Below are 18,938 nucleotides of genomic sequence, written 5' to 3'. Positions count from 1 at the left end.
AGGGATGGGAAATAATATGTAATTTTGTTCCTTCTGCCCAAGAAAGACAAAAAGAGTGGAGGGTGTTGCTGAATGCATTACCCAAAAAAGAAATGAAAAAAAACCCAACATATTCATCACAGAGGGTTGAATCACATAAAAAATATGTGCAAAGCCTCCCCCTTTGAATAAGAGTGTCCTTGACATCAGTGAAGCTGGGGTGCTGCAAGGTGAGCCCTAGTCCTGCAGAAAGGGATCTGCATATTACTCAGTATACATATTGAGCACTAATTAACAGTCTTGTTGCCAAAAAGAAGGGCTAATCTCATACTTGGATGTGAGACATGTGAGGTAGCTCTTCTACTGCACTGATAAGAGCACAACTGAAGTACCCAAGTCCACTTCTGGCCACTGTGCTTTGAGGATAATATATATAAAAACCACCACAGATACACAAGATCAGGGATCTAGAAAACATAGTATCCCCTTCACCTTTTTGAACAGAATTACTATCCTCAGCACATCTTTTCCCTGAATCAGCTGGTGCTTTAATCACCTCCAAAGTTTATTGTAGAAACAGAATGCATTATCTTTAAATAATTCAACTTTTACTATGTTTGATCAAGGGTACTATTCTCTGTAATTGATGTTGCAGTCATGAAACAGAGTGAAAACATAAAATAGATTGTCCCAATAAAGCAGTAAAATTGTGGTTACATAGAGTGATTCAAACTGAATCAGCAGCAAGATGAACACGTATTTCCTTTCACCATGGGTTTTAGTCTGGGTATTTACATGGTGGCTTTAACCGCTCTCCTAGAAACATTCTTTAGAAATTCCATAGTTTGCAATTATAAGTCTTTGAAAAATTACTGACGTTTAATCATTAAATTAATAAAGGCTAACTAACAAATGTATAATTTCTTGGAATCTTCACATGAAAATTGAGTTTAATCTGGTTTATAATGACAGCATTCATATGAGTTAATTCATATTTTTTAATTTGGACTATGCAAACAGACAGCAGAAAGAAACAAATCTCATTTATTGGAATAACTGAGATAAACTATATGACCCTTGACTGTGTTCATGTTTAGAGTGGTTGACTAGTTTGATCTGTTGTGCCCTCAGAAATGAATTTGTAATAGGTAAACCCCCCGAATTAGTTCAAAGTCCACTCTCAGTCACAGGGAGTTCCACGTGAAATATTTCAGTGCTTCACTAATCTCCATGCTTTACCCCTAGAACAGAAATGATAATGAAATATTTATTCACAGAACAGAATGAAAAACTAGGGCATTTTCATTCTATGAGGTACCCCATCTCTGTCACAGAGTAACCATCTTTAGGTGTAATAGTTATTCCATTAGCATACCTTTTGTCTCTCTCTGCTAAAACAGCTGGCAATCCTGTTTCCAATAATGGCAATGATTTCCTATATCCCATTTATCCTGACACCAACTTGTAAAAACTGTTCTTCTGAGAAGCAAGATATTTATCCTACAGATAGCGTCTGCTTCCTGAAGAAGCTCTCTTACTAGGAATAAGGGCTGTCTCTAGTAGAAAGTCCAGAATTAGAAATCCTTTCATTTCACAAACCTGAAGACACCCACTATATCTTTTGGGAGCTGGGGAATAAAGATTCTCTGGGAACATCTTACAGGTGGGAGCTGACAGCTTCCACTCCCTTTCACTTTCCTTTTCACTTCCTGTCTGCACACTACAGGAGGCATTTGGGCTGGGTTTGCGGCTGATTTGAAGGGCAGCCTCATGCTAAACTCCCAGAGGGCTCCACAGGTTTGGTTCCTTCCACAGGCAGAGATCAGCATGAACAGCCTCCAGGGCAGCAGAGCCAGGCTGCCAGGCTTCCACATGGAAGCTGTTCTTCAGTTTAACCAGAGCTAATGGTGACTCAAGAGCTGTAGGTTGGCCAAGTGTGCTCTATAATCACAAGGATAACGGTGGATGATGGTGCCAATCTATCCTGGAGAAAATACAGAATAGTCTACACCAGATCTAAATGTAAATGTCTAAAATGCTTAGACTCTGATAAAATTAAAAAGAAAAACAGAAGCCTAGAAACTGCTCTGTTTATTAGCTGAATTGCATTCTGTAATTGATTTCATCCTACCTTTGCATCCTTCACAAGTAAGAGCATTGTAGTGGTACCCAGAGGCTTTGTCACCGCAGACCACACAGAGCTCTTCTCCTTTCACTCTTCCTGTGGAGTGACCCAGCCTAGGCTTTTTGGCTGCAGGGATATCCATTATCTCTGTCTCCCTTGTGAAAAAGGTCTCTGAGGGTATTCTCCTGAGCTCATACATCCCAGGAGAATACCATTCCTCATGCTGTGGAGGGTAGAACCCTAGGTTGGAGTAATAAGGCGGCGATGAGATCTGAGGCTGAACTTGGGGAAATGGCACACTGTTGTACTGTGTGTAAGGTGACACATCTGTCTCTTGCACTGGAGAACTCATTGGCTCTGAAAGGACACCTGCAAAATAACAGTGCAAAACCAATTTCTATTACAACCATGAAACTGCAGTTATCTGAGAAATTTCAGCTTCCAGACATCCATCTCAGAAACCAGGCACAACCATAAAGATTGCATTATCTGAGCTTAGATTTCCTGTGGTCCTGGTCCTACGCAAATGCATTGCAAAATATTTTTAAATTAGCTTAGCCATCCCCAGCCACCCCTTTATTACTGGTAGAAATGTACGATGATGGCACTTACACTAAAAGAACATCTTGAAAGATACCATGCAGCTAATTATACAAATGTTCACTTCACAAGAAAGAGCAATCCACACCACAGAGAAGCTAGAAACCCAAATTAGGTTTTGCAGCAGAATGAAAGACATCCAAACAAAAGCCAAAACTTTATGATAGCAGTGGAAGTTAGATCAAGACGCAAACATCATAATAGTTTTATTTAATTCTGAATGAATACACCATGACAGAGGAAAGATGGAGTAAAGAAAGACAACAAGAATTAGGCTTATTTGGAAGACTAAGAATATAAAAGAAACCTTCAAGAAGCGCTTGAAAGTGGAAAGTGAAGGACCAGGGAATATATTCCTAATACAAATGGTGAAATATCACCACCTCATCATCCAGCCTCCAGTGGCCACGCAGCCAGCCTCTGCAGCCTGGTCCTTAGCCGCTAAAGGCCTGTGCCACTCAATGAAGGTGTGTGTTTTTCATATGAAGCACCTCTATAAGCCAGTACTATTCACCACCTAGACGACAACAAATCTGGCAATGGTACAAGGTACAGCAACCTTTCCTGTTGGGATTGACACAGTACCTTAATTTTGCCTACTAAATATCGGGTTTAAAAGTACAAATAAGTATTGGGGTGTTTTTTTTGTACTACAAGTACAACCACATCTAGCAGTTCCTGGATGGTGTAATTAAAATTAAGCCCATGTGAAGTAGCTGAAGAGTTATTTAAAAGTTATTTGCAAACTACTTCATATTTTCTGTTTGAAAAAGCCACGACTTTCTGTTTCATGAAAACACTGACACACTTCCTTCATTAGTTCCAAGAAGAGAACAGAAGAAAAATAGTACATATTTCCAGGAAGATGCTGACTCCCACTTATATTGGAGTCAACAGCAGTATTTACAAGGAAATCATAGACTAATGTTCACTTGTGACCATTAACAGTGCTTCAGAAACACTCCAAAAACATTTTTGCTGACATAAAATGGGTTCCCTGGCAAGTCTCCTTCCCTTCTGAGGAACCAGAAACAATGAAGAAATGCTAACAGTTAAGAAGAGGGAACATCTGTAATGACAATAATAAATAAAATCTATAGTGGGGAACTCTTCACTCTCTTTTAGCTCATTAAATTAGCGGTAGAAGGGAACCTTTTCATTTCACCTACATTTCCCGCTTTCAAGGTCTTATGCTTTTGTTCTGCAGCCTTCTCCCTTCCTACTTCGCTGTGCTGCAGAAGCCATACAAGTGCTTTGGATTTGTGTGACTGCTGTGTTTTCCACAGCACATTTTTGCCAGTAACAAATGTTGAAGTTCCAGTTCCAGAATAAGCAGCAAGATCTAGGTCTGGAAAAACGTGACATAAAACCAAATGAGAATAATTGTGCCATTTATTGTTAATAATTAGTTTAATTATGGTCACATTTAGTTGCTGCAGAAGAGGCCAGGGCCCCAAATACTACTCTAACAGAAGCAGGATAGCAGAATGCACTACCCAAACCCAAATTTATGCCCTTTAAATAAGCAGCATAAACATACAGAGGCCTGAGTCAAAATACACAGGCATCTGGGGATTCTATGGAAGAACCTGGAGGGGAAGTTGCAGCTTCATGCATCAAATGAAAACATAAATCAATGCCTGACAGCTGCAGCAATAGCAAAACATGTAAAGGGTGAGGACAGCAATGATTTGATGCTGACCATTATTGATTGGTATAGGTTTAATAATCAGGTGGACTTCTTCAGTTGTATTTACTGTTTCTTGAGACTGCTGCTCATTAAGACAGGTTAAGGTACTTCAGGTGCAGGAACTGGAGCTAACTGTTAAATACATAATCATTATACAAATCATTCAGTCTCTTTTTAAAGGAATCTGCTTACCATGGAGACCTAAGTAGCCGTTTTGCTAGTTAGTAATTACTTAGTTGGTTGAGTTTGCTAAAGAAAAGTGGGACAATCCCAAAATGAAAGGAAGGAAACTGTTATTTTTAACTTCATGCCATCCACAGGAAATTCCACAAAAGCTCTATACAAGTTTCTGAACTGCTTGGGCCTCTGAAAGAGCAAGAAGAGAAGGCAACGACTCCTTCCACAGCAAAAGAATCATCTCAGGGTTTGTTAAAAAACTCAGGACTGCTAAAGAGCTGCAGCACATCCTGGGTGTTGATTTAATCTACTGTGGAGCCACTGGGGCTACTGATATTTTAGAAAAATCTTCTCAGCCATTAATCATCTGTCTGTTTCTGGAGGAAAGAAAACATCTGAGTCTTAATGCATGAAGTTAGATATGGGGAAGGAAAAAACAACCAACCTTCTTTTTCTTTCTGTGTCAGGCACATAGTTAAATAATTCATCTGAATTAAGTCCATGCTTGGAGCAGTGGAAAGGAAAAGGAACAGGCAGGGTCAAGAGAAACTGAAAACATGGTCTTGTGTTATGTAAAACAGGTTTACAGGTAAAAATGTGGGAAGTGCTCAGATGCTAGGGCTTGGTAGGTATCTGTATTTCATCCTTAGAAATCAGTCAACTTGTGCTGACTCAGTGAGGCACATTGCTCTACAAAGAGCAGATCAAACACAGTTTTCAATATTTTTTATTTTCTTTTTCCACAAAATTGTCAATGAGTCTAGAATTAAACACTGGTCTGCTCCAAAGCATTAGTGATCTAAATTACTAAAAATAATTGTTCAAAACTGAGGATCTGTTCCATAAAGTTTATTTTAAAACTAAACTGCTCCAGGTGTTTTAGTTGCAATGTCCTTTTGCTCTGAAATATTCTCTTAAAAAATTGAAACATATGATGAGGTGGAAAGAGAAACTAAATGTTCTGAAATTGCTGGGACAAAGTATTTCTATGACCTGATCCAACAAAGTGTGGTCTGAGCTCTGCTACTCATCCCTCTGCGTTCACAAGGCTTCCAATTAAAGCTGAAAGTGTTCTGCTTTCAGGGGCACAGTGTGCACATTTCTGCCCTGCATGACAGTTTAAAACCACATTGATTTGTGAAATTATGCTTTGCAAAGTACATGTGAGTCTAGACCAAATAATTTCTTATCTCAAAAGAAAACTAATCTTATCTTGCCGACCGGAATGTACATGTGCTTTTACCCAGATGCATAGTAGAAATCTGAGACGGGCTGGTTTCACACCACTATAATGCATGAGCCAGCTCAATGAAATCACAGGAGTTGCAGCAGTATAAGGAATGAAAGTGAAATCAGAAATAAGCTCACTGGAACACAGAAATATTTTATGTTTGTGTGGTCTTAACTCTTTTGAAACATCTGGGTTTCTCTTTTTTTTGAAGTATACTTTTATATTTTTAATGAAAGACAACTTAAGCACACATAGATGTGATGTTACTTACAGCTGTAGCTCTGTAAGATTATGTTTTGTAAATAAATGTTTTTCAATGAAAAGCATTTTACAGAAATCTGGGAAGCTTCCTAATATCAAAATGGAACCTTCATATGGATATGGTGATCATTTTACAAATATTTTGTCCACAATAGCACTTTCAACTGAAACTCAGAATTCTGCTTTTGTTGCTTTAAATTCTACACAGAATATTTTATGCAAGACTTGAAAAAGTATTTGACATAGACTTAACCACTTGTGGAGATTAAAGCTAATTTTCTTTGTAAGAACTAAAGGAAGCATTTTCAGTTTGTGAAATTATACTGAGGTTAAGTGCAGATTGAAGGTGCTTTTATTCACACTATTACAGCAATTGCAATGAAATCACATATTAATGTAAAATATATTGTTCCACTAATATAAAGAAAATTGAAAAGGAAAAAAATTGAATCAAGTTTAAAATATAAACCTCTGGCTCCCTGTAGGTTATTAATAACGGAACCTAAAGAAATAAACACAAGATTCAGGATTAAGTAATTTGGAAAGTATAGCATAACCATTTATGAAATCCTGGTTTAATTCCAATCAGATTATTCACAGACTTTTAAAGATCACTTGGTTTAGACAAGCTTCTAGCATCCCATTTCAAGGAATAATGCAAGAGTAGATGGCAAACATGTCCAAGAGAGAACATACCAATATCCTACCTTAGGCTGTCTTCAGTCTGATCATTTCTTGAAGAAAAGTACTCTCCTTAAGGCACCCACTCCTTCTTTCCCTCTTTTTTTTCTCCCCAGCCCCCAAAACTACATATAAATAGACCTTCTTAAGTCCAATTTGTCTGTATTCTGTTGACTCCTTTACAGTGAGAACTTTCTTTAAGATTAGTGAAGGAGTGACACAGGCCAGAGGTTATATAGTTTACTGATTAACTTCATTACAGAGAAACTTGTTTGGGTATGTCTGAAACAACACATATGCCTGTTCCCAGTGTGGATTTAACTGGATAAAATTTGATTGATTCCTATTCAAGAGGATGCCTCCAAGTAGCCCAGCCATTATAATTTTTTACCTATTGTGGTTTATTTACAACAAAATCTTTATCAGCAAATATTTAGTAATGCCATGTGATTCTGTGCAATAGATAACTACTTCAATATCACAAGAAGCATGTTTTAGCTAACTGGATTAGCAGTTGTGTTTAAGCACAGAAATGTATTCTCAGAAAAAGACCGAAGTTCTCAGGCTATACTAGACAGATCTGTATAACAAGACAAAAGAGTGCCAGAGGTTTGTCCTTGCCCCAAGGCCAAATGTCACAGATCGATTCTCATCTATGTAGATTAGAGGTAATTCTTAACTCTAGAATGGGCAAGATACATCTGCACTATGTAATCTTTGTTGCTGACCTCTTTAAGGCCCGTGTATCCTCCCTGTGGCTCTCAGAAGTTATTAATATATGGCACTGCAATTCAAAGCATCAGTAACTTTGTAAGGGCTGTGTTGGATGCCACCACAGCACTAGTGGGACAGCATGAAGTCAGAAGATACAAATCCTGCTGAGACAGTGTTAAAGAATAGTGTAGAGTAAAAGGACCCAAACCTACTGTAGTCTTGTCCATGCTGTCTTTTTGGGAACAGTCCCTGAGTAAGCCTATGTCTTAAAGACACCTACTAAAGACACATACCAGAACAGAGCCCCAGAACAATATAAGAATTTAATTGTGTCAAGATGGACAATAAAGGTGTTGTGCCTTTCAGTCTTCAGACTCTTTCATTTAGCACTGTTCATGAGCCCACTAAGACTCAACATCAGATTTGTGACCAGATGTCTAAGAGTCACTCCTGGAAAAAAAATAGGCAGAGAACCAAGCCTCAGACCACAAGATTCCCTTCATTTCATGAAACAGTTTCCTTTCCAGGCTAAGATTCTCAAATGCATTCTGGTTTTGTCTTCCTCAGTGGTGCAACCGTCACCCTCAGAGAGCCCCATTCATCTGCATTCCCTCTCACAGAAACATAGAACAATTTAGGTTGGAAGGAACATTAAAGCTCATCTGATTCAAGCCCTGTTGCTATGGGCAGGGGTACCTTCTACTAGAGGAGATTGATCAAAGCCCCATCCAACCTGACCTTCTTGTTATTTTTTTTTCTTTAGACTGCTGCTCTGTTTGGTTTGGCTCTCTTCATAATTATTATACATACACCATTTTCTATTTTAATTTGTGTTGGTTTGTTTCATTTTGATTTGGGGGCTTGTTACAGGCCTAATTATCTTCTCTGCAGGGATGAAGCCAGATGTTGCATCATCTGCCAGATAGTGCTAATGATAAGTAGTTATTTAACATATCTTATGATCTTGCAGCTGTTTAATCAGTTTGGACACTTGATCTTACTACCGTTCTGAAAGAAAAGACTTTGAAGCTCATTTTAGGCACTGTTCTATGCCTACAACAATTTTCAGTGGCATTTTATTATTCTTACACCGTCAACTGTATAAGGCAAGTTTAGATGTAGCACTTTGTTTTCCCTTCTGTTACGTGTCATTTTTTGTTTATTCTTCCTTGTCAATTTCAAAACAGCTGTCACCCAAAAACCTTCTTTCTCAGCTAGGGACTTGTACAATGAAGGTAGTATTTCTTGTCTTGTTATATTCCGGGGTCACTTCAGAAGAAAATATTGTCAGGCCGTAAAAAATAGTTAAAATAGGTCTTTATTCAAATTCAACATATAATAGTGACCTATCTTTTCAGACTCTCAGAAATAATTCCATGTCTGATAGCTGAAGTTTCATACTTAATATCTTGCATATAAATAATCCCTCTACAAGCTTCTTTCACAGAAAACAGAATGGGGCTATTACTTTAAAGGACTCCTACTTACTTACTATATAAATTTTAGATTGGATATAAGGAGGAAATTCTTTCCTGTTAGGGTGGTGAGGCACTGGAATAGGTTGCCCAGGGAGGTTGTGAATGCTCCATCCCTGGCAGTGTTCAAGACCAGGTTGGACAAGGCCTTGGGTAACAGGGTTTAGTGTGAGGTGTCCCTGCCCATGGCAGGGGGGGTTGGAACTTGATGATCTTAAGGTCCTTTCCAGCCCTAACTATTCTATGATTCTATGACAGGCAAATGCCATATATACTTCAGATGGCACACAAATATATAAAGCTTACCCTCCACATTTAAAATATGAACAAGACATTTTGGTGTCTGAAGCTTAATTCAGTCTCTTATTAAAAAGGGCAGGTGATAACCATTAGAAGAAATAAGATAATGCACATAGAGGTATTTAACATGTGCTGGCCCTAATATGAAAAATTTGCAAAGGCAATTGAAAGATATAACCAAATATCTTTTTGCAAGTCTTGCTGTCCCAGCTGAATTGCCAAGCCTTAGAGCAAAGCTTGTCAGCATCAACACCATGCTCTGCTAATGCACCTCAGCATCTTCTGGTTCACAGCTTGTGGCCAGTCAATTTGGAGCAAAGCAGAGGAGCTTACATCAGTCTATGTCTATCACAGTAGGAGTATCCACAGGATAAACTAAATTAATGCCTCTACAGCAAGCTACAAAGCTTCCAAAGATTTTGAAGGAGACCAGGATTTCTGTTCTAAATTATATGGGTTCAAAAATGCAGATTGGTAGGTGTATAACTTCCTCTTAGTTCAGGATATGAAACTGGATCAGTCTTCACATAGCTACCCCTGTTCAGCTCAGTGAGGCTTGTAAAATAAAAGTAGGATTTGACTGAGGAAGAGAAGTACCTTAACAGGACAGGTCCCATGCACCTCCAGCATTTGTCATCAAATCTCACTTTCCCTCACTGAGAAAAAAAAAGATGCACGGAAGAAAAAGTTGATCTTCCATGCAGATGCTATAAAGAATGTATCATTTCATGTATCCAGTTTTGGCCACTTCATCAAAAAGATGTTTTCTGAAAAGAGATCTAGGATGTTTCTAAATCACCTGAGTAGTGAGGTAGGAAAATAGAAGCTGCTTTCCAGAAAGACAGGGTGGAAGGGAAAGACCCTCACTTCCTCTAGGATTAATATTCTTCTTCGTTTGCTTTATAAGCCCTTTTTGAAGTGTCTCAAAATTACAGAAGGGGAAAACTACAGTTAAAATACACCAACTCCAAAGACATGAAGAGATACATTACCTTAGATTTATACTGCTAAAATAGCAACATACAATTTGCAACTACTGAAAAATAGAAAACCTTTTTTTTCCTCTAAGGTCTTCTGAAACCTGATGCAAATAGAAATCTAGAGGGTGAGTACACAGAAGAACCCTGGAATTACCATGGTGATGAGGCTCACAGCACAAGAAACTTACAATTGACATTTCTTTTGAGAGATCTGGACCCGGTGCTAATGTTTGGAGATGCACTTAGGTTTGTTTTTGAAGTTCTAGGAGCACTCTCCCTGTAGGCTGAATGAAGCATAATGAAAAGATATCTCCAAGGTTTTTTACAGAATATGAGTATGCATCTTTGAAAAAAGAAGACTGTTTTTTATAAAGGCTGATGTTTGTAAGCCAGCAATTTCTCACTTGTATTGCATCAGAGCTGTAATAGATGCAAAGTCCTGGGAGAAATGTACATTTTGAGGGTCATTTAAAAGAAAAGCTTTCTTCCTGTTTCCTTGGGTTCAAAGCCTCTACCTCCCAAAACTGAATGTCAAAAGATGCAAGTAGTGTACAAGTATAAAACTGAGAGGCAAAACCATTTCCTACAAACATTCTGAAGAAATAGTCACAATTTCACAATGAGTAACTTCCTCTGTTTAATCAGTTGCATATTATTTCTGATATTTCTGATGTTTTCCAGCTATAAAAGCAAAAGACACCAAATTTGTAAAGTTTGCTTCTGAGACTTGAGTGACATCCTGCAAAACAGGACCCAGTGGCTATACAAAACAGAAATCAGCTTAAGTGAAACACAGCAGGAGTTCTAAGTCTCTTTCCTAGTGGGTCCCCTGATTCAACCCCTTAATACATTTTTTCTGTTACAGAAACATCAATTTGAATTAAGTCTCCATGTGCTAAACCCTGAACACCTATAATGGGAGACACAATCCCTTTTCTGAAGGCCTCACAGTTTCTGAGTAAGATTTCAGCGCGAAGGGGAAGTTATTTTACATTTACGTGCTTCTTGAATTTTGAAGCTACCTGATCATTACTCTTCAAAAGATTATAAGATAATTCGTGAAAAAGTAGACATTAGGGGGGAAACCTTCTTGGCAAAAATCTAAAAGAGTTCGGTTATGCAGCAATTTCAAGGGCATGATTAGATATAAATTTTGGCACCCTAGATTTGATAATCATTTTCTTCTTTATATATCATGGCCTGAGGTTGGATTTAACAGCAAGGAAACATTTTAGCTATTTATATGTACTTTTTTTGACAACTGCAAAAACATTTCTCCCACCAAAACCAAAACCATTTAGGGGGAAAAACAGACAAAACCCCAAACCAATAACACAGTAATGCAATGGGGTTTGCTTATCATTAGTGATAGTGCTTCAGTTCAGCTATATGGGGCTAGGACACTAGAAGTGGTCTGATTCGGTTGCTCTCAACTTCTAATAGCTCTGCAGCAAGAGTGGCTGTGTGTGTTAGAGACCCTCTATACCCAAGCCACTATTTTTGTTTCAGAACAATGAAACTGAAATGTTTTCTATTTTTCCAGCACTCAAAAAGACTGAATTCTGATCTTATTTGGACTGGAATCTCCCAAAGTATTGCAGCTTTCAGGGGGATGTCTGTATTGTGCGTGAGGCCCTGAAAGTATCATGGTATCATGTTTTTCAATGAAGGTCCCCCTCTGTTGCCAAAAGAAAGGCTAGAAAATTATTCAGGTTTCTTTCCTTAGAAGTACATATAACAGAAGACAGCTTCCCCATGCTTATAAAATATTGACCAAGAATTCTTCATTCATTAACAAACCCATGCTTAGCCTTGAAAAATTAAGTGGAAATGAAGCAAGAATAATTTTCCAGCCTTCATTACAAATTTTCTTGTGCATTGAAGTTAAAAGCATAAGTTTTTAATAGTCTCAATAAGACAATGGTTTTAATTTAGGTTAAATTTGCAGAATATAGCAATGCAGATCCATTGCAGTATAATTTTATTACAAGTTAACTGAAAATATATCTGTTCAGCTCGATGTAAATGGATAACATGAAGATAGCATCCAGCCTACATACAAAGGTCTGTCCTTGCTGAATGGTTTCAGGTATTGGAATAGCATTACAAAACCAACCTACAAGGTCTGCTACAAGCAGTGATGACAGCAGTAGTGTGCAGGATTGTGTTAACACCACAGACCCTTTACTTTTCTTTCCTTCCATAGGTATTGAAGATTCAAGAAAGTTGGCACATGTCAACCACACGTCCTTGACTTGAGGTTTCAGTGCACTTTCTTCTAGGTTCCTCAGTAGTGGATAGCTTGCTATTTTAACCAATTCAGTGACTTACCAAACAAATGAGGACCTTCCGCAATAGCAAATCCATCAGCAGTGGCTAGCTGGTGATGTCCTATTAAATTCATTTCAGATCCCATTTATTCTTCAGGATTATTATACTAATTAAGAAATAGGTTGAAAGGAGACCCTGAAAGATATAAAGAAAAAAGAATATTTAAAACAAGATAAACAATTTTCATGTACCTATTGTATGGCAGTATTAGGTAGGTTGTTTCAATATTTGCTGCAATAAACATTGGCTTTAACCCTTAAATAAAATGCTGTGCCTACTTTGTTTTCTTGCTGTGGTGTATTTTATTTTCCATCCTTCTGCTGTTCATTCAAAACTGACAGTTTATGCTCAACCTTATCCAAATATTCAGACTGAAGCACTAGCCTGACCTGCTAAGGGCATAGTGCCCCTTTCAGAGAATACCAGTTGTTTGCACTATATTTTGAACACCCTTTATGAAAAAGTGTAAGCTTACGGTTAGGTCAGAAGAATCATGCCAAGAAACTTGAGTTTAATTTCCAGAGACTGGCTCTTTATCTTTCGTTCTGTAATTACTGTTCGAACAAGATAAATAGTGGCAAGAAAAGAAAGCAAAGCCTTTGCCTAATAACCACCCAATCCCATCCACTCCCTTTATGGTCTCAAGCAACTGTGTAACTCTTTCTTGGGGAGGATGGGAGATGCTTGAGTCCTCTCATTGGCATACTTTCCTAGCCCGTCAGATGGAGCAGCTTCCATTGCCTGAGGCTGACAGTGGCACTGTACCCAGGTCTTCTTCTTCCCACTTGGCTGTTAAATAAGAGACAAAAGACCTGCTAATGCTTCCTACTTGAGCAGAGGCTACAACTAGAGCAGCACTCCACCCAAGATGAAGGTGTGCATGGGGCTTCCTTGCCCACATCTGGCTCATGTAGGTGGGATAGGGTAACTCAAGACTGCATTGAGGCAGGACCATCAGCAGCAGGAGAACATACAGGTCCAGAAACAGCTCAAGGTTTTACGCAGACACCAAGAGGATTCTGCACAAAGTTGAGAGTTAATCTGTTTTGATTTGTTTAAGCTTTGATTCTTTATTCACTTTTATTCCCAGTGGGAATGGTCCTGGAACTGTGTTTGCACTCACTGAAGGCATTTGAGAGTTACAGCCCAGTCTGCTTCCCAGTGAGGTCTCAGCATGTTTCTCAAGCAGAAATGAAGTCATCTGACAAAAATGTGAAAGCAGCAGGAGGCCCCAGTGCTGAGCAGACTGGGAAGTATCTTGTAAAAGTGGCAAGCACACTGTGTAATTATATTCAGATTTGTCTGTAAGGATTCATTAAGTTATTTCTTAACATAAACAAAGGCCCTCTAATTAGACAGATGCATTCTAAATGTCTGCCCACAGATAATTTAAACAGTTTACTCAGAAATGTCAAAAGCTACTTGTATCACAGACCAGATAGGGTTCTTGTGGTAAATAACATGTAAACACAGTTGCAAATCTAGCAGAGAAACACAGTTTTGCAAGAGCAAAAGTCTCCATATATCCTGGGATGTGGGTTGGCAACCAGCCCAACCACCCCAGTAGACCCACATCTACTTCCAACCATTTTACTACCTCACCATCACATTGGCTGGGGAAGTTATCTGTTGGAATCAAGAGGTGGGGCTGCCCACACAGCTGCAAAGGTCTTACAACTACTGACAGCCAGTTTTCTCATGACCTATGCCTGAGAGGGGGTTCCTTTTACAGCCTATTAGACGGGTTCTGTGATGAGAGAAGGGAGCAGCACAGTCAGGACACTTTAATAGTCAGTAAGAAAAACATCAAAATGAGGCATCTTCAGAGGGCTCCTGAATGAGTCTCTGGGTTTTCTTGATAAAGACCAGAAGAGAGAGGCCATCTCAACTCTCCAAGCTCTTCAATAGCTTTCTTACAGCCCATGGGATTTCCTTGCAGGATTAACTCTCCCTGCAGCCAGAATTGAAGTTTATGTTCCATCATTACTAGCATTTCTCATGTTTCCTCCTCAGGCCCTGTATGAGAAGCTAACACTGACAACAGCTAACATGTCAGCTTTGGGACTGTGAATTTCTGTAGGTTCATACAAAGCCTAGAACTTACTTTCCTAGAGAATATTATTATATCAAAATGCTTTAAAGATTGTCCCAAGCTGACATCCATTTTAAAGTATTTTGTTAGACTGTCAATATACGGACAGACTTTCAATGCGTAGCTTCTTAGTTTGTAGGATATATCCTACATCTGTCAAGCCTGTGGTGCAAATAAAGGAGAAAACAAGCAAGCTATATTTTTAAATGCTAATAAAGTGTGTGTTTTTACAGCCTTAGAAATGTCTATAAACTTCTTTCTTGTTTCTTTGAGGCTGTTCCATATTTAAGCATGCCATTAGATAATGTCACTCTTTAACCTCAAGATAGACATCTTAGGATCTATTATACTTTACAAGCACACAGAAAAAAGCCCTGGTGCTATTAATACTGCCTTGTTTAGAGTAAAAAATGAGAGTATGTATTTGTCATAACCTCCCAGTATGATAGGACATTACATGTTCTGTGACTCTACCCCTCCTGCAACATTAATTTTGATCTTGATGGAGTCAAACAGTCAGGATCATTTTACAGTTCCCACCTTTTTTAATACTTCATTTTCTTTAATATATCCAGCTGATGTAGACCATTTATTGGATTTCATGGAAGAAATGAATTCTATCTTCTGGGGATTTCTGCAAGGCATAAAACATGATCACCATTAAAAAGGCTAGAAATTTATTTTCTATTACATGTAGCTTTTCTACTGTAAATGTACCTGGACATCAAACTCTTCATTAAGTTCGAATTGACATTTTGCTTTGATTTCTCTCCAAATTCAGCCTGCTCTGAGCCATCTATCCTACATTAGGTTTATCCAATTAATTTATCCAAAAGCAGAAGCTACTCATTTCCAGCTTTCAGACCTACACCGGGTACACAATATAGAGCATTTAAGCACCACTGATTCCACACATTGTTCAGTCCTGGGAAATAGGTCACCATAAGTCATTGTCACAAGGCATCATAGACCCAGGGGGGGACTCTACTTTCAAAGATTCAGTTCCACAGCACACACCCATCATCAGCATCTTCTCAGCCTAATCCTTCCAGTTAAACAACTGTGGTCCCAGCTGGCTGCAACTCCGATGGAGCAGAAGCATTATTCTGGCTAGTGGGATAGTCACACCCAGCAGACATACACAGGCACCCAAACTGGTAGAAATATGGCTGGGTAATGACGGGTGCCATGTGCAGCACCTGCGCACAGAACCTCTTGGCAGAAGTATTCCTTACAAAGTTACAGGATCTGAGGCATGTTTTTGGCTGGTAACATGTAATTATGTAATCTCGCTTACGGACTAAGTTGACCTACATGAGCTGGGACCAGTAACCCCTCTCTCAATTCAGGTATCTTTATCCACCAATATCACATGATAATGGAATGCTTCTTGATATTCACACACCTTTGGTATGACTAAACATTCATAGGTATTTCTACCTCATGCTTGCTTCCTTATATGAAGTACCTTTTACCTACTGCCATCAATATGAATCTAGACTACCTTAGACAACTTGGCCAACACTGTCCTGAGGTGTAACAAAAAGATGTATCAGATAGGTAAAAACTGAAATAAAGGCAATAGGTGCACAAGAAATCAATATCATTCTCCAAAATAAGATCCCCTCTTGAGAAATTAAAAGGCATGGGTTAAGTTACATAGCTTTTTTCCCCCAAAACAATTATTTTAGTTATCTTGTTAATAAACCTATATTCTCCACCATGTTTTGAGAATATTTTCACAGGCTGAAAATATACAGCAAAATAAAATAGAGATTAATATGTATAAAGTAAAATATATGCCAAATTGGTGGAGATTTTTTCACCAGTTTTGTAGTAAGAACTCTGAATTACATACTTTATTATTAAATGTGTCCTTTAGCATACTTCAATCAATGCATGCATTCTACGTTTAACTGAGAAAATTGAAAGGTATAGTGTATACGTGGCTTGTACTTTCATCATATGTACATGCATGCATGCATGCATATTTGTTCAGCTTTCTTATGGGCTATATGTTCATGGGAGTATACAAATATATATGTGTACACAATGCATATGGGTGTATGTTTCAGATTTTTTTTGTGGACTCCTACCAGTGGACTACCTCTGACCCAGTTACGGTCAATACTGAAGCTTCCCTGTCTTCTGTCTGAGCACAGCCAAACCTCTAAATCACATAATTAAAGTTAAAATTAACTGAAATACAAAAGCATTGTAGCCCCAGAATTTCGGATAAAATAAAAATGTTTGATCATCAGAAAAGCTCCATGATATTTTAATTGCATTTACATTCAGAAGAATGACCGAATCTATTTTAATTACTCAGTGAAGGAAGATGTATCAAAACACTGGCAAAATTTTTCACAAATATTAGTGAGGTACATTTCCCTCCTTCTGCCCCATAATATCATCCTATTCTTTACGCATCTCACTGCCAACTGCTCAAAGAGAAATTTCAGTAACATCATCAATCTATCTATGGCCTGATCCAAACACTATTAACATCAGTGGCAAGATTTCTATCTAGTTCACAAGCTTTTGATCTGGCCTCATAGCCTTTTTATAGAATAATGCACTGCCTCACTTATCTGAGAGGCTTTTTATTTGCTCGCTTGTTTGTTTTAAAGTATATCGAAAAGACATGAAAACATTAGGAAGATTTGTGCTCCTTGTTTCCAGCCTTTTGCTGCCAGTTCATTCTGGCATGCAGGGCACCACGGGCAGCTACACAGCAGCTGATGCAAAATACAAGCAACAAAATGAGCAAGTTTGAGAACCAGAGGCAGGACTGGTGCTACTGTGTTTGTTTAAAATTTGCTGTTTAGATTTTCTATATGACATATAAAGTCAGAGCAGCAAAGAAACAGGAAAAAATACAGGATATTTTTACAGCTCAATTCTGAAATGCAAATAAATAATCTTTAAGTCAGTCAAAGTAGAACTGAAAATTCTACCAAAAGTCTCAATGGCAATTCTCTCATTGATCATGTTTACAACAGCTTCTGTTCCTAAAAGTACAAAAAAAAAATAACAAACCAGTACAATTTTAAAGCTGATGCACATAATTAACTAGACCATGTTATTGCAGGAAAGACTCAGTATCAAAGTTACCAGTGATACACGGAAGCCAGCTTCCTAAAGACAAATTCCAGCACTGTCAGTATTTTTCATGACCTTAAGATTTTTTTCTCAAGGGGAATTCCTGCTGTTGCAGTAATTTTGTAGATGAAATGGCTTCTTATATTCTTCTTCTTCAGTAACATACTAGCATTAAAAGTGTTTTGGAGTTTTTCTCTTGTAAAACATTCGTTAACATTCACCAGTAGTTCAGGTCAGAAAACTGCTTTTATGCTACCCAACTGCAATAGCTATCATTTTGAGGAATTATTACTTACTGTTCTTTTCTGGTAGACTGCGGATAGCAGGATGTAAGACAGCTCTGCTCTCAGTTCAGTATCCTAATGATTCTCACAGAGGAAATTTTTGTTTTGGTTTGTTTTTCTTTCTTTTTTAGGTTTAGCAGAAGCCTGTAGTGATAACACAATGAATCAAAGCTTGGGCTATTTGGCTCAGTGCCCTAATGGACAAAGATTACTCATTAACAATTCTTTCTTTGCGAAACTCTCTAAACATAGGCTGTATTAAAACATTGTGAATCCCAGCTTGTCCATCTGCACAGAAGTTTGAGATGCCCATTAATACTCTGGCTGGGTGCAGGGGGGAAGCTGGCTCAGATAGTGAGGTGACAGTACCTTCTTGCTGACTGTAACACTTTTCTTGCACATGTATATTTTTATGGCACTCAGTCTCCTTGTCTTTTCTACCCAAGGGGCACGATGTCATTCCAAGACGTATATTTGACTTTTAAGTATTTCTGTTATTTACATTTTTTTAGGGCAACTGAGCATTACACTGAATACTGAGGAAGCAGAATAGGCTACAAATTACAGCATCACAGGGTTTTGGGTATGTTAAAGTTCAGTTTCTGGATCTGCCATACTCTAACAGACAGCATCATTTTGATTTGAGCTCATCCCATAAAGATTTAGGCATGAACTGAAGCCCTTAACTTTAAATCTAGTAGACCTGCAAACCTTTTATCCACAAGGGAAAGAAGTTGGTACCTGTAGATGATGAATCACATCCTGGGTGGGCTGATCTGCATCTGAAAATGCAGATCTCTTGCCAGTGACAGAAAGGGGACCCTGAACCACTCCATCCCCACTTGCCCTGTATTTTCAAGTAAAGGGCAATGAATCCAGGCTGTTCTGTTTCAACATTCCACCTACACAGTAAGGG

The 18,938-nt window shown here is 38.3% G+C and overlaps 1 protein-coding gene across 5 annotated transcripts in view; it reads right to left on the bottom strand.

The window, feature by feature from the left end:
- NR1H4 (nuclear receptor subfamily 1 group H member 4) overlaps nt 1–18,212 on the bottom strand; it is a 40,309-nt gene extending 22,097 nt beyond the window's left edge. Inside the window, exons 1-4 of one of the 5 annotated variants that reach the window (XM_061357300.1) lie at nt 18,035–18,210; nt 15,177–15,270; nt 12,545–12,679; nt 2,111–2,473 (exon numbers count right to left, since the gene is read on the bottom strand). In XM_061357300.1, the coding sequence (XP_061213284.1) occupies nt 2,111–2,473; nt 12,545–12,629 (448 nt within the window). In that variant the 5' untranslated portion in view covers nt 12,630–12,679; nt 15,177–15,270; nt 18,035–18,210. Of the gene's footprint in view, nt 1–2,110; nt 2,474–6,770; nt 7,150–12,544; nt 12,680–15,176; nt 15,271–18,034 lie in introns of those variants that run through there. The other 4 variants (XM_061357316.1, XM_061357334.1, XM_061357307.1 and 1 more) reach the window with 4 other exon arrangements.
- Nucleotides 18,213–18,938: the final 726 nt, after the last annotated feature.

This window comes from Neopsephotus bourkii, unplaced genomic scaffold (assembly GCF_033783945.1).
Source record: "Neopsephotus bourkii isolate Nb327-2 ecotype Australia unplaced genomic scaffold, CSIRO-AGI_Nbou_v1 NB_107, whole genome shotgun sequence".
Lineage (NCBI taxonomy): Eukaryota > Metazoa > Chordata > Aves > Psittaciformes > Psittacidae > Neopsephotus > Neopsephotus bourkii.
Note: the sequence above shows the minus strand (reverse complement) of the source record. Positions and strands in the feature narration are given on the sequence as shown.